Source organism: Rhinatrema bivittatum, chromosome 2 (assembly GCF_901001135.1).
Source record: "Rhinatrema bivittatum chromosome 2, aRhiBiv1.1, whole genome shotgun sequence".
NCBI classification, from domain to species: domain Eukaryota; kingdom Metazoa; phylum Chordata; class Amphibia; order Gymnophiona; family Rhinatrematidae; genus Rhinatrema; species Rhinatrema bivittatum.
In genome coordinates this window covers 52,232,714-52,249,134 of record NC_042616.1, presented here as the reverse complement: position 1 = coordinate 52,249,134, position 16,421 = coordinate 52,232,714, and the positions used below count along the sequence as shown (strand labels likewise).

The window sequence follows — 16,421 nt, the reverse complement described above, 5'->3', positions numbered from 1 at the left end:
CTTTAGAGCCAGGGATTCTCATCCCGGTCCTTACAAAATTCCTAGCCAGTCAGGCTTTCAGCCTATCCACGGTGAATAGGCACAAGATAGATTTACATATAATAATAGACACAGTGCATACAAATGTATCTCATGCACAGTCATTATGGATGTCCTGAAAACCAGACCTTTTAAAATTCTCTCTTTGGAATATAATTTCTGCAAAGCTCTTTGCAGCATCCCTAGAACACTGTAACACAGTAGATGATGGAACCTAGTATGTGTGCACCCCGATACCAAGACCGCCATCCTTTTCCCTTTCTGGCAAAGAGCGTGCAAGCTTTACTAAAGGTTAGGTTTTCTGCTGCTCCTGACCTAAAGTTGCTGTGTTTGGGTATTTGGTCTTTCTATTGAGGCTAAGCACCATCCTCTGCCTATACTGTGTCCTAATGAAGGTGAGAGCTTTGAAAATGGAAACTGTTTATGGAAAAAAAAAATGGCAGTTGCTGCCTAGTGTCACATCTACATTTGTAGACATGGACAGAGAGCCCTCAGCCTTGACACGTCACTCCCAGCTTGGCTCATTTGATCACTGAGAAGCAGAGTCGGTTTTTTTTTTTTGGCACATTTGTGAGCCTCTTTGTTACTGAATTAAGCCAAAATATAACCAAACTATCCAGCCTCAAATATGAAGATAGCCCCATCAGAAAAAACCTCTTAAGACAGGGAATAATGGAAAACCTTCATATGTGGGGTTGAATACTCTAAACACACTACAAAATATGCCACTCTGCTGCCTCACCTAAACCATTAGGAGAAACCTTATTGTGCATAAATATCCAATACTGCTCAGATCTGCTTAAGATGCTATTCCCTATCACCTCCCTGGCTGTTGTGTTAAAACATACCAAGAGATCAGTGATAGTCTCTTTAATTTATATACATTGGCATGTATTGGCATTACATAAAGTATCTGAGGAATTCCTGTTGGTAGCCTTGACCTGAGGTGGTGCGAGCGATACCATACAATGATTCGGAAAATGGGTGCAGAGACCCCATTGGCCACATGAGTCGTGAAGAACGTGACCTGTGTCTGCAAGCTATGTGACAGGATCTAGCTGCAGTGATCCAACACCACAATAAACTGTAAGATATAAACATCAGACCAGTTCTCGTTCCAGCTATGTGAGATATGTTTTGCAATGTCCCTGTCCACTGGTACATATTGGCTGCACTAAGTGGACGATATGCGCCAAGCTTACTGAACATTGCAGCTGTTTGCAAACAAAGAAGACACAAGCTCCTATAGTGAAGCACTGTTTGGAATGTCAAACATTTATTTCATCAGTTACAGTGGGACAGTAATTGAACAAGTGCCTGTATCTTGGAAGGGAGGTGATAGAGAATAGCGGCTTAACAGACATGGATATTGACACGCAATACAGTTTCTCCAAATGGTTTGAATGAGGCAGTAGAGTGGCATGCTTTGGTATTGATAAAGTTTTTTTTCTTGTCACATGTTTGGTCCACATCTGATTGATTATTGTACCTTTAAAATGGTTGGGTCATTTTGGAGTAACAGCTCAGTATAAAACAGCATTTGTTCCAGTTTCCCACAGACACCATGATGCCAGCAGTATATGAAGCAACCCCCTGAATCAGATTTCTTTTTAAAAGCACGGGCCTGTTGGGTTGTTTTTCTACGCTATTTACTCTTAAGGACAAGATAAGTACTGCTTGGCAAATGTTTTATTGTATTTAAAAAATAAGGACATTTATTTGAAGACTGGTGACTGTAACGATGGGCAGAACTCGCAAAGACGATGTATAGAGTGTTCATCTCCAAGTATGAAAGTCTTCTCTTATTCCTTGCCTTTCTGATTGTGCTATCTCCATATTTTGAGGCTGGGTAGTAGTTTGAGACTTTTTAAAATTTCATTTGTATACCTAGCTGAAACAAAAAAAATGTACTTCTCACAGGCTGTATGAAAACAGGAAGGTACAAGAGGTGGAGAACGCTTAAGACTTGAGGTAACAATATTTAATTTGTACCTTGCCTCTAGGAGATGCAAGTCATTTATATAGATAACATCAGAGCTCCAATTTAAGGATATAGCTTTATTCTGAGGTAAAATATAACATTTTTGCTCCCGCCCTATGCTGTGATACCAAAATTGGGTTTTACGTTATAAGTCAGTTGCTGTGAGACAATAATCAACCCCCAATGGCTTGGCATTCGTACAAACAGCTGGACAGCACTGGAAGGGGAGATGTGGCTTGGCAGAAGACTCGCAGGAAACCCTTTGCCTGTGTACAGAAACTAGAGAAAATATCAGAGGAACTGCTCAATGGTCTATTGACACATCCTCTCTCCTTCAACTGCCCAAGGCACCCAAGACAGAGAAATTCAGTGATCATGTGACCGATAAGAATAACCAATATTTGGCTATTATTTTCCATCAACAGATAATCAACATACATAAGTCGCTTAGGTGAAATCTGGAAAGTACTGAGACAGGACCTCATACGATAAGAGAGAGAGAGAGAAGTCTGGTAGGGAGAATCACATTTAAAAACATAACACATTTTCAGTGGTGGATATTTGTGTATATATGCCATTGACTAAAGAAGGGAAAGGCAGACGCACACTCCAGTCCACAGAAATCAACAGCCTCCAGAGCATGCGTTCAGCTAGCTTTATTACAAACTTCACTCTGTACAGGAGCAAACTTTGGCAGGCATGATTTTCAAAGCAGTGGAAAAAAATGCAAGAAAAAAAAAAAAAAGCCCATTGGTAGAAGAATACTAACAAATATTTATGGGCTCTGTCCAGAAGGAGGGCAAATGGTGGCCAGACCATGGCGCCGTTCGCAAACCACCCTCAACTCCTGCTCCGTGCTCGGTCTGTCATCAACGCTTTGAAAAGTCTCCCCCTAGAAAACAGAAAGAGAAAGATCTCAGAGAAACAGAATGGAGGCTCCAAGCAGGGTCATGAATTATTACTCCGGGCCTGGCTTTGGCGGTCTGCATTGAAACGAGAGGCGCTTTGTTAGTTTGCCATTCAGCAGATGAGATCGGAGGACAAGGACAAATATTCTGTCAGGGCTCCCAAGGCACTGTTTAACTACTGTTCTCTTTAGTGTGTAGGATTAAGTACCAGCCTTCTAGTTCCCTTTCATAATTCCATCTTTGAGTGATTTCATCAACAATCTCTGCTGTCATGTCCCCAGATCCTAGCTATTCCAGGCCCTGGAACATCGTTATCCTAGCATACATCCATGTCCCTCTGTTACTATCAATCAATCCCTCGACTGCTTGTTCATCACGGTTCACGTCAGCGTCTCCTGCTGCGTCTGATATTTTTTACTGGGTGGTCTATGAGCAGTCACAAAAGACGGAGAGGCACAAACACCACCAACAGGGGGAGGGGAGGCAGAGAGGTGAGGATGGTGGGTCAGTCACTTGTCTATCTCAGGCAGGTTTTTCTGTTTGGCCAACCCTATAGAGCAGTACCTTATCCTGCTAGGATGGGAAGGACACTGCCGAGGAGCTCAAAGGAATACAACTTTTGGGGTCAGTCCAGTGGCTCCCTGGCAGCGCTGTGCACTGGCACACCAAGAAATGTAGGTCCGGTTTGCAGCTCAGGTCTTTTGCTCCCATGGTCAGCCAGGGCCGCGGCTGCAGCAGAAGCCTGGTGGTGGGGGAGGGGGGGAGCCTCAGTCATCACACAACAGAGACCCCCACTCGCTTGCCAGAGTTAGGGCCCAGGATTGGGGGGGGTTCAGGAAGACAGAGGGCTGACCCTGCAATGACAGGTCGTCTTGTGCTGGGAAGCATATAAAACAGAGGAAACATTCCCAAGTGACTGCGAATAAAGGCTCTCACTGCGCCAGATCTTCTCAGCCCCAGTACTGACTGAGCTGCAAGCCCAAAGGAGCATGGGGAACCCGCCAGGTCAACCTCCTCCTCCATCCTGGCTTCCACATTCACACAGCAAGGTGCGGAATCAGCCGACAAGTGCAAGTCCCCCGAGACAAGGGTGAGGCGATGGCTGATTTCCTTCTGCTGGAACAAGACTAGATCTTATTTCTATTTATTGTATTTATATATTACTCGCCCGTCCAAATAAAGTTCAGGGCGAGGTAGAATAAAACATACATCGTTAAATTAAAGCAACATGCAAGCTCTTGCTGTACACACAGTAACACCAGTGAAGGGGAGGAGAGCAGCTAGTGCTTAGCAAACTCTCTGAAAGGCTACCCCCCGCCCATGGGTGCTGTCTCAGGACTCACCCTGACAGCTACTACATTCGCAGCTGTGAATCACGGGCAAGACCACCGGCTCCACCTCTCCATTAGCGCACTGCAGGCTGAGGATCCGCACGGGGCTGACCGGGTCCAGACGGTAACTGCAGCAGTCACACATGGTCTGCAGGTACGGCTCCTGCAGAAAAGAGGCAAGGGCTGGGTCAGGCAGGCAGCAGGAGCTGAAGAGAGGCAACAAGGGGGTAGCGAGAGGCAGGCAGAGCTGGGGAGAGGCGACGGTGCGGTCAGAGATAGGGAGAGACAGCAAGGGGCAGTGAGAGGCAGACAGAGCTGGGGAAAGGTGGCATGGGGCAGTGAGAGATAGGGAGAGACAGCAAGGGCAGTGAGAGGCAGGCAGAGCTGGGGAGAGGTGAAGGGGCGGTGAGAGATAGGGAGAGACAGCAAGGGGCAGTGAGAGGCAGACAGAGCCAGGGAGAGGTGGCATGGGGCGGTGAGAGATAGGGAGAGACAGCAAGGGGCAGTGATTATTGCTCCTCCCCCTCCCAATCCATCATAGGGTAAAAGTGTGCATGCTGTTCGCAATGTGCATACATCGTGGCGGTACAAAGAGAAGAGTTCCTGGTGTACTTGGATCTGATGAAGGTATATCTGCATATCAGGATCCATCTGGGCCATCAGTGATTTCTCCAGTTCATGATCCTAGGAGAGCATTTTCAATTTTGCGTCCTTGCGTTCAGTTTATCGACAGCTCCGCGGATCTTCACCAAGATGATGATAGTGGTGGCGACAGCCCTCAGGGAGGAGGGCTTTTTGGTACACCTGTATCTGGACAATTGACTGATTCGGGCAGTCACAAGACTTATGCAGGCAAGCTGTGGAGGCTCAATATGCAAGAGCTAACTTCTCCCCTCGCAAGTCTTGAGTTTTCTGGGGGTGCGTTTCGATACCCGAGTGGGGAAGGTTTTTCTCACAGAGGAGCGTATGCTCAAGTTGCAGTCTCAGATTTGGAGCCTCTTGCAGGCCCATCTCCCTAAGATCTGGGATTACTTGCAGGTCCTCGGCTCCATAGTATCTATCTTGGAAATTGTTCTCAGTTCCTGTCCCTCAGGGCCTTCGGATCGAAATCCATGGGTGTCCATGTTCTTCCTTGCCGGTCCAGGTCCTCTGTGGTCTTCATGTGTCTAAGATGGTTCTTCATTCCATATCTTAATGTTCCTGGTTGCGTTCCTCATCGGAGCTCCTTCGTTGCCTTGTTTTTGTTCCAGATGTCCTGATGTTCCAGATGTCCTTGGTCCTGATGTTCCACAGGTTTCGTTCCGTTTCCTGAAGTCCTGATGTTCCTGAATTCCTCATGTTCCAAGTCCTGTTCCGAGTCTTCCAAGTTCCAAGTCTTCCAGCTCTTCAAGTCCTCCAGATGGCCATCCCAAGGGTAAATCCGTATAGATCCAGTTCCTGTTTCCAGTCATAGGAGCCTCGTTTGGTTGGATACCCTTCTGGCGCTTGTCTTGCTCCCGTGTGGTCTAGCCTTCCCAGGTTGTGTAGGGCATGCAAGCATTCAGGGTGGTCCATGACCAGCCCATGGGGGATTGTGTAGGGCACCCTGAGGGACAGTGCCCACCTGTACCTTCCAAGTTCCAAGTCCTCGTCTGAGTCCTTCCAAGTTCCAAGTCCTCAGCCTCCGTCTGGCCTCATGCACTCATCTTTCCCAAGCGGCGAGTCCGGAAGGGCTTCCGAGTGGCCGGAGGGCTACTCCTGAGACCAGCATTGCGTTGCTGGGCCTCATTTGGTGCGTGTAGGTCCAGCGTTACTGTTCAAAGTTCCTTGCCTTAGTTCCAGTCCTGCTTTGTTCCTGCGCCACCCGTGTTTGCATGTTCTCACCTCCCACGGGTGCCTTGAGGCTCCTCCCTGAGTCGTGCCATGGTTCAGGGGCTCATGCTCTCCCATGAGCTAGCGACTGCACCTCCGTGCAATTATCACTGGCTGTGGGCCATGCCCACAACAGGATCCAAAGGTCGTGGTCACAACACATGCTTAGAACCCTCCAGTCTGACATGATCTTGGCCCACTCCTCGAAAAATGAGTGAGACGGACTTCTATCACTGGGATGGAGGAGTGGGTCTGCCTCGCTTCATTGTGAAGGCTTAGCCAGCCTGAACTCTGGCTGGTGACCTCCCTGCCCGCTCTATGAGCGTGAAAGGACTAGTTCCATGACTGTGACCTCCTTGAGGCCTGCCTCTGCCCAGTAGTTGGGGCTCTGCCAAAAACACCTCTGGCCACAATGCCGAGAGCATACTGGAAGAGACCTCTTGGGCCCCTTGGGCTTGTCTTTCGGCAATTTGTGAACTTTACTCTCACCCAAAAGTTTTATCAGCTGCTCCAGGTCCTCGCCAAAGAGAAGCTTGCCCTTGAATAGCAATGCTTCAAGCACAGACTTCAAGGAGACATCCGCCAACCAATTCTGCAATCAAAGAAGTCTCCTGGCACAGACTGCGGATATCATCATTCTGGAAGAAGTGCAAATGAGGTCATATGAGGCATCCGCGCTATAAGCGACTGAGGCTTCCAGGTGCTCCACCCACTGAGACTCCGAGGGTGACATACTTCTGTTTTTCTGTAACTGCTGCACCCACTGCAGTGATGCTCGAAGCATAAAACTACTGCAGACAGCCTCCTGGATGACACCTCAAATATCTTCTTAAGATGCACTTCCAGCTTCTTGTCTTGCACATCCTTCACAGCCGCGACCCCCACCACTGGAATGGTCGTTCTCTTCCACCTTCAGAACCCGCAGGCAACGAGGATACAACTTATCCTCGTTGCCCGAGGATAAGTTGTATCCTCGGGCAACGGATACAACTTATCCATAGCCTGGCTCACGTTAAGGCCAGTCTCCAGAGTATCCCACTACCTGACCACCGTTTCAACAACTTATGAAATGGAAAAGTCTTGGCAGGACCCCACAAGCCTGTCATGACCTGATCCACTTCCTCCTGGTCCGATTCCTCATGAGGAGTCGCTATACCTAACTTCACCAGGACATACAGTATCAGGGGACCCATCTCCTCCTTCTGAAAAGACAAAGCACCTTGGGATCATCTCTGTCCATCGTTGGAACCTTTCCTGGCTCCTTGGCTAGATGCTGCAAACCCCGATCAGGATCAGTGTCTGCAGCACCATCCCCCTGTGATAATCCTCGATCAGAATCTTCTGAGGAAGCCTCCTCAGTGGCCCTCAATGCCAGATGACCATGGTCCTGCCGAATCCTCATGGCCCCTGAGGTCCCAGAAAACTTGGACCTGTTTCTGGATGGAGGTCCAGCTGCCCTGTGCTTGCGTGAGGGCTGCCCTGTGGCCTGGTGGGCTAAAAAAGCCTTATGCATCAATACCACAAATTCAGGCAAAAAAAAAGGAGAGAAACTCTCAGAATCCTCCTCCGGAGGGTCTAAGTCCTCCTCCGACTGCCACCCGTGGGCTCCCCGGGCTTCCTCAGGAATTAAATCGGAGAGAGAAAGAATGGGTGGGAGATCCCCTCCCCCTGCTGCAAGCTATTACTTAGCCGAAAATTTTTCCAAAATGGCCACTGTTCCCGCGCTCAAGTGGAACAGATCATCGGCCTTGCGCCGCTTGGCTTTTGGCTCACCAGACCAACGCTGCGCAGGGGATGCTGATGCGCCTTCCCCTGCAGAGGTGCACCGGGAACATCGAACAGCATGTGACAGGCGTGTGGAGTTGTGGCCACACATGGAGCATTGGACTCTTTTCAGCATGCCTGGGCACCACACCGACCATACAACAGACACCCGAACGGGGAAAAAAAAACCCACCGGGAGAGCTGAAAGAAAGTATATTGATTCCCCAGGCTGCCTCCCTGCACCACCAGTACCGGGGAAAACAGAAATAAGTTGGTGCGATCCTTGCCTCTAAACACCTTACTTTTCTATTTTTTTTTTTTAACTTTACAGCAAAAATCAGCAAGACAGACAAGAGAGAAAGAACAGCCTTATCTGAAATTTGGCAGGTGAGGGAACTGGACCACCAACTTTCACCTCCGGAGTGCTAGCAAGAGCAAATTTAGGGTTTCCAACTCTACTTGTCCACCTCTATAACCAGGGGGATGGCCCACCAGGACCTGCCAACCTCCTAAGAGGGAAATCTTCTCTGAAGAAAAAAATGTCTCTTTTTATTTGAGGTTCAGAACTGCAGGTTTTGCACCTCCTCCATCTGCTGGAGACAGAGAAATACTGAAGGACTGCAGGTGCTACACATTGGGTTATGTGCCGGTGGCTGTGAGCAATTCTCTGTCTCCATCTGCTGGAAGGGAAGCAAAACCCAGGAGTCTGGACTGATCTGGGTACATACAGGGAAAACACAGCACTGCACGGGAGAGGGAAAATACAGCGCCATTGGGAAGGAGGTTGATAAAACAAGATGTCAACAGGCAAGCTTGCAACATTATACAAGGAACACAAAGAAACAGATACAGAAAGTTTGTGGTTCCACCTCTAGGGGACGTGAGGCAGCAGGGGAAAGCACAGAGACATGTACTGGAGGTTGCAGTTTGCAGCCCTTGCACCGGGGCCCTAACAGGAGGCTCCTTGGAAGTAGCGCAGTGCGAGACTGTTATGACCGTCGGCCATGGCTGCCCACGGCAGGCTCAATTCACGTCATGTCATGCCTGGTTCTCTACCCCCGGTACACTCGCGGCGGTGGCCAGCTGCTGTCGCTGCATTCCTTCTGGCTCCCTGCACTCCACATGGCGGCTGGGATGCCGCCGACCGGCGTTCCGATCCTGGGCCCCTCTAGGCGCACATGCCATCTGTCTGCCCTGATGACATCACTGGCCCGGAGTACTTAAGCTTCACCTCCAAGCCACCACTAACCGACTTGGCAATGAGTTCCTTGGTTCCTTCTAGGTGCCAGTTCCTTTCCACGGACCAGTTGTTCCTGCCTTCGGATCTCTGCGCTTCTCCTTCTGAGTTCCTGCATCTGCGCTTCCCGCTTTGCAGGCCCTGGCTCAGTGCTACTTCACCTGGACTCTCTCTCAGCACTTCCCGCTCCTCGGGGCCAGGCTCAGTGCCACTTCACCTGGACTCTCTCTCAGCGCTTCCCGCTCCTCGGGGCCAGGCTCAACGCCACCTTACTTGTGAATCCCTTCCGCAGTGCCCTCTGCTCCTTGGGACCCCCACGGCACTTCTCCTTGTGGTTTACTATAGTGCCTGTTCTCTTCAAGACCAGGCTCAGCAGAGTACTCCACCAGACTGTGCCTCGGCGCCCCGTTCCTCGGGGCACTCCCCCGCCCAGCTACTCTCCAGACATCAGCTTCAGTGGGTTCCCCGCTCAGCCCTTCTCAGCATACTACAGTTCGTGTCTCTGCACCTGCACCTCCTCATCCGGAAGCCATAACCCACGAGGTCCGGCTCTACTCCCTTCAGAGCTGCAGTGGCCTTGCACTCCCTGAGACTTTTTCTCCTCCTCCCTCTGAGAGTGCTCCTGTCTCGAACTGTGCCTAACTTCTCCGACACTCTCTGCACCCACTCGCCTACCCTCTCCGGGACCAGCCACACAGGGGCGCTCCTGAGTCCTGCCGGCCCCGGCACCCAAGAGCTCAACCTGTGGGGAATGAGGGTCGGTACAGGCGAAGTTCCAGCTTGTCTCTGTTCCCGGCCGGCCTCGCCTCCCGACGGTGGGGACCTGTGGGGGTCCAACCCACCTCGGGCCAAGGGTCCACAATTCCTAACAGAGACAGTCTTAATGAGCAGAAGGGAGGTGCAGAAACAGAGTGCACTGAAAGGTGGGTGTGGGGGTGGGTGCAGGGAGCAGGAGAGGAACACAGGCTGGGAGAGAGGAGGGCTGAGATAGGAAGGGGTGTTGGAGGGCAGGGATTTGAAAAGAGGGTGAAGAATCCGACTTGAAGGAGCTGTGGCGAGAGTGAAGATCTCTGAGAAAGCGCTGTGTGTGAGAGCAGCACCTGCTCCTCCTGCCCTTACCTCAGGGATGACGTTGGTCCGGGACACACACCTTCCGCTGCAGTAGCTCACCTCCACCTGAGCCAGGTGACAGCTCCCCTTGGTGATGTTTCTGAGCTCGGTGAGACGCTGACACTCGGACAGGGGCTCTTCTGTGTTCAGAGGAAAAATTAGATTGAGTCCCTACGATATCCTTCACAGCTTGGCCAACCATCCCTTTAGGGAAGGGCTTCCCAAACCTGTCCTGGTGATGTACCTAGGCCAGAAATTTTAATAGGACTGTAGCCAATATTGGTTGACATATTTTGGGGCTATTCTAATTATTGTGACGTTTTATGATAATGAAAAGGGTAAGCTCTGGTTGACTATTGTTCCTGGATAGTATCTAATTCTGCTATAGCTGCAGGTTTGCAGTTGCTCTGTTTTATGTATATTGAATGATTTAATTGCTTTTTTTAAATTTATGATTCTAGAAACAGAGAAACATGACGGCAGAAAAAAGACCATATGACCTATTAGTCTGCCCATCTACACCAACTGCTCAGTTTGAGATAATCAGAAATGATTTATTTATACTTTTGTATTATGAAATGTTTGGTAATATTATATATTCACAGAGATGTATACTGATTGTAATGTAATGATTTTTTAATGCCATTCTTAGGGATTATATTATAGCATGTAATAAATCTGTTAATCTGTTAAAACTGATCTCGGCACATTCTACAAAACTCAACTGGCTATGGGGTCACCAAAACAGGTTTGGGAACCCTGGCCTCAGGGGAAACGTCACCATATTCCTGTTATCATACAATCTGGGAAAAGAAGACAGCTCAGCTCTGGAACGTAAACCCTTAATATATGAGAAGAGACAATATACATGACAGGATTTGATGGGGCTAGGAATAACATCCTTTGTGAAGGAGAGTCCTTAATATACAGAGCAAAGCATTAATGTCGGGGTATGTGTGTGAAGTAACTGCAAACATCACATGCACCAATTTTGTTTTTATGCTGTCTCTGTTGCTTTCTTTCCTCCATGCTCCCTCTTGTTCTCCCTTCCCCTACCCACAAGGCTAGTGTGGGTGACCCCAGACTCTTTGCTGTCTCAAGGGCTGCCTCCCTGTGAAATGCACCCTCAGCACTAGTCATTGGCCAGCAGGGGCTACCATAGTAGAAGCTCCCTCTCCAGGCCTGGGGGCACAACCTCTGTGCCATGCCCTGCCCCGGATGATTCAAAGGGCAAAGGAATCCAAACCCTGATCTACCGCTCTGCAGTACACAGTGTTACAGTATGAGTCCCTATATGCTGCCATGGGTGTTATGACTGCATGATGGATCAATACCCATGGGAGGCAGGTATTTTGGCTTGTTGCTAAAGTACTGCATGGGTATTTTGGGTGGAACTGTAGGGTTATTTGGGAGGATGGTTAGTGCTGCATTAGTGGGTGATGAGAAGTACATGGCTATTTGGCTGACTGGTCTGTATTACATAGGTATTTGAGTGGTTGATGCATATTACATGTTGGATGGGTATGTGGTTGGCTGCTAGGAGCTATGTAAATACTTTAGGGCTGTGTACAAGTAAGAACAATAGTTTGATGTTGCCTTCTGAATTTTCTTGATAAAACTCCGATTTTGCGATGTTCTCCCTTCTAGTTCCCAGGGCCTTGGCTTGCTTTTGTGTAATGCAACTACAGTATAAAGGCTTGAGCAGTGTTAGCCAATAGCATTCTACCCTAAAAATCTCTCCCTGACCCCGCCAAGGTGTTAGAGGCTGATCAAGGGATGGGATTCTGTTTCCCTCACACCTCTGAATGCCAGGACAGCAAGAATCCTGTCAGTGGGACCCTGAGAACCCATCAAAGTTACCCTAAGCTAGTGCATCTTCCTGCTGTATATCCCTGCATGATCCCTTCTCCTCCACACATTTCTGAATGCCAGGAGGAGTGTCTAGGACTGTACAGTGACAGCAAAAATCCTGTCATTAGGACTCTGCTTACTAACCTCCCCAGCAGGAACTGAGGAATGTTCCACATATGGGACCATCATGAAAGGAAAATTGGTTCTTACCTGCTAAGTTTCGTTCCTGTAGTACCACAGATCAGTCTAGACTCCTGGGTTTTGCTTCCCTGCCAGCAGATGGAGACAGAGGAAGTTTCACTCACTCTGTACATAACCCAGTGTGCCACTTGTAGTCCCTCAGTATTGACCTGTACATAAGTCAAGATGACAGCAAAAACCTTAAATTTCTAAGCAAACTTATAAGCAAACTTGCTCCCCTCCAACGAGCCGGAAGAAGGTGAAGTTGCCCAAAAAGACAATGGAAAACTCATTTCCCAAATTTAACATAAGCAATCAGCATTGAAAAACGTCCAATAACTTGCACTATATACAAAGCAACAGTATGAGCAGCGTACTCTCCCCTCCCCCTCCCCCAGTAAATGGATGGGTCTCTGGACTGATCTGTGGTACTACAGGAATGAAAAGGCAGGAAAGAACCAATTTTCCTTTCACTGTATGTACCCAGATCAGTCCAGAGTCATGGGATGTACCTAAGCTCCCCTTAATTTGGGTGAGACCTGGACAATTCCGCTTGTAGAACACTCTAACTAAAACACATGGAAGCTGGATCCCCCAAATCCAAGCGATAATGCCTAGCAAAAGTGTGCAATGACTTCCCAGTAGCTGCCCAGCAAATTTCATTCAGAGATGCCTCTTGTGACTCAGCTCAGAAAGTCACATGAGAATGCGTCAAGTATGCCACTAAAACCCCTGGCAGAGGGTGCCCTTTAGAAATGTAAGTCAGTTCGATCGTTTCCTTCAGGCACCACACAATTGTAGCTTTAGACAACTTATTTCCCTTCTTTGGACCACTTCACAGTACAAAGAGGTGATCCAATCTACGAATATCATAAGTGACCTTTAGATACCTCAATAATGCATGCCTCCGATCTAAGAGCCTAAACTTCTCCACATGAGGCATATAGGAATCCAAATCCTTTAAAGTTGGAAGCTCTACTGTCTAACTAAGATGAAACACCAAGACTACCTCAGGCAGAAAAGAAGGCACCATACATAAAGATACCCCTGAATCAGACATCCGTAGGAAGGGATCTTGACACGACAGCGCCAGGAGCTCTGAAATTCTCCTGACTGAACAGCCACCAAGAAAATCACTTTAAGAGTCATGTCCTTAACAGTAACTCTGTTTAGTGGTTCAAACCGAGTCTCATCCAATCCTCTAAGGATTAGATTCAGATTCCAAGATGGACAAATGTTCCGCACCTGAGGAAGCAAGTTCTTAGCTCCATGAAGGAACCCTATAACATCCGGATGTGTGGACAGTGGATACCTTTGTACCTTACCCGGAGACAACCTAGTGTTGCTACCTGGACTCTTAGAGAGTTAAAAGCCAGTCTCTTGACCAGAAAAGCCAAAATATGTGACACCATAGCCTGAACAGACTGAGGCTGCATGCCGTCAACAGCAGACCAGCACTCTTAGATCCTCCAAATTTGCACATACTTCAAGGATGTAGAAGATCACGTAGCCTGCAATAAAGTGGAAATAACCCCTCCATCTCAGACATCTCCTCTCAGAATCAAAGCCACAAGACAGAAATGAGCCGCCTAACCAAAAAATATTGGGCCCTAGTGGAAAACAGTTGACCAATGTCCGAACCTCAGAGTCTTCGCTATGGCCATATTGATCAAGTCTGGGAAGCATGGTCAATATGGCCATTCTGGAGCTACCTGAATCACGTTGCCCAGATGTTTCTCTATTCATTTTAATCCCTTGTCCACCAGAGGCCATGGGAGGGAAGACAAAGAAGAATCCCTCGAGCCCACGGCATCATCAGAGCTCTGAATCCTTTGTACCATGTTCTGTCCAATGGCTGTAAAATCACAACACTTTGGTGTTCTCTTTGGTATCTCCATTTTCCATGAATGAGACACATCGCTGCCTCCGACAGCTCCCATTCCCTGGGGTCTAACTTTATCCAACTGATAAAATCCATGTAAATGTTGTTCACTCTGGCGATGTGAGAATCGGCCAGCCCCTCCAAGTGCTACTCTTCCTGGAGTATCAACTCTGGGGCCTCTTGAAACACTGCCTGATTCTTGATTCAACCTTGATAGTTGATGTAGTCCACCATCACCGCATTGTCCAATAGGATCCATACTGGATGGCCACATAGCCTTGGCAGACAGGCATGCAATGCAAATGCACCACTCTCGTCTCAAACTGATTGATAGGCAATGAGGCCTCCTGTTTCAACCACTGGGTCTGTACTGACTGATCTTGACACAGCGCCCGCTGTCCGGAGAGGCATGCAACGGTGGTGACTATTATCCAATTTGGAATCTCCAATTCCACACCACGCTCGAGATTGGTGTAAGTAAGCCACTACGATAGACTGTCCCTGGCTTCCCTCTCTAATGGAAGAGGAAGATAAAACTTTTCCAATAACAGATTCCAGTGGGAAATAAGAGCCCCCTGCAGAAGCCGTATATGTGCAAGCGCCTTATGCATTAATTCCAATGTCGATGCCATAGAACTCAGGACCCTTAAATAGTCCCAGACCCTGGGCATCGAAAGCTCTAGCAGAAGCCTATTCTGACTCTACAATTTCAGCAATCTCTCTTGATGAGAAACACTCTCTCTGCTAGTGTGTCGAACTGAGCTCCCAGATACTCCAGACTTTGTAAGAGAACTAAATGGTTTGTTGCTAGGTTCACCAACCATCCTAGAGTCTTCAAGAGTATCGGTATCTTTTGTACTGATTGTCAACAGAGGTCATCTGATTTTGCATGAATGAGCCAGTAATCCAGATATAGATAGACCAACACAGCCGCCCTCACCGCCATCACCTTGATGAAGATACATGGAGTCATCACCAGCTGAAGGCTATGATCGCTATGTGCAGATACACCTCAATCAAGGTGAGAGAGGCCAAGAAGTCTGCCTTGCGTACTGCCACTATGACGGACCTCAGAGTTTACCTTCTTTAAATCCAATATCTCTTGAATTGGATATGGAGGGAAAACAAAGAGGATGTTTAACTAAAAATTGACCTCAGACCACACTAAGTGTGTTCAGAGTCCGAGCCAACAAACTCAGCAAGACATCTCTGTGAAAAAATAAAGAAATCAGAGCAGAGTCTGAAGCGGCTCTCAATCATATGCAATTTCTCCCTCTTCTAGAGGTGAAAAAGCCAATTCCCCATTGGAATCCTCCAATGTCACATGATCCACATCCCCTTGAACATTACCAGGGACAGCCTCCCTGCAGCATTTGCCCACCATACTGACAAATGGGAGGCCCGAGCACACAATCCCTACATAGTAGGTTATTTTGCCTTTGCTGGGCACCCCTGCAGAAAGTTCTGCAGGCCCTGGAAACATTCCACCCAGGAGAAGTAGGATGGATCTATACCGGAGTCCATAGGCCCAAACTTGCTCTTTCCAACTTCTCTCTCTCGCGGAAGCTTCTGCCCTCAGGAACAAGAAAGGAGGAGAACTGACCATTGCCTTGCCTCCCACTCCACTCCACTCCCCTCCAGTAACACCATAGGCCGAGGGGATGTCACAACATGAGCAAAAGCTGTAGCATTCAAATCACTTTGAGCTTCTAAACAGCACTGACACAAACGGAGAGAGAGTGAGGACTGAATCCCTCTAAGCATGCTTTGTTCATAAGCAGATTAAAACCGGTAGGAGACCTCTACCTGAACCAGAGACTCCTCCTCAGTGTAAGTGTCTCTCTGCACCTCTGCCGGACAGGGAACCACTGGTGACAGCCGAGCAGGGGATTCCCCTGCCTCTCCCACCGACGCTGCTAGGGAATCGAAAATGGCTGCCATTTCTGCGCTAGAGCCCGTCACCTGCAAGGCTTGTTCTACCGGTGCGGTCATGCTCGACGCAGACCCCCGAACGCCATGCCGCTTTGGCCGCAAGCACCTGCTGTTCCTCCCCGCACCTGAGGCACCACCAGCACCTCAACGGCAGGGGAATAGTCCTTAAGTGCCACAGAGCCAACACCCACTCTCCTCTGCAGGCAGAGAAGCTGCTGAAAAACCCCATCCCTGAGCTGCTAACAAAGCTTTCCCCCCCTTGAACCTCCATGTTGCACAGAGTCCTTGCTCCCTCTTTTTTTTTTTTTTTGTCCACTCTCTGAGAACAAATAAAGATACATAGAAACCAATACTT

At 48.6% G+C, this 16,421-nt stretch overlaps 1 protein-coding gene across 1 annotated transcript in view; it reads right to left on the bottom strand.

Annotated features, from left to right (window-relative positions):
* Positions 1-2,682: 2,682 nt before the first annotated feature.
* Positions 2,683-16,421, bottom strand: part of LOC115083210 (SCO-spondin-like) — a 508,366-nt gene continuing 494,627 nt past the window's right edge. Inside the window, exons 111-113 of the mRNA XM_029587016.1 lie at positions 10,231-10,361; positions 4,272-4,422; positions 2,683-2,912 (exon numbers count right to left, since the gene is read on the bottom strand). Coding sequence (XP_029442876.1) covers positions 2,890-2,912; positions 4,272-4,422; positions 10,231-10,361 — 305 coding nt within the window. The 3' untranslated portion in view covers positions 2,683-2,889. The remainder of the gene's footprint in view (positions 2,913-4,271; positions 4,423-10,230; positions 10,362-16,421) is intronic.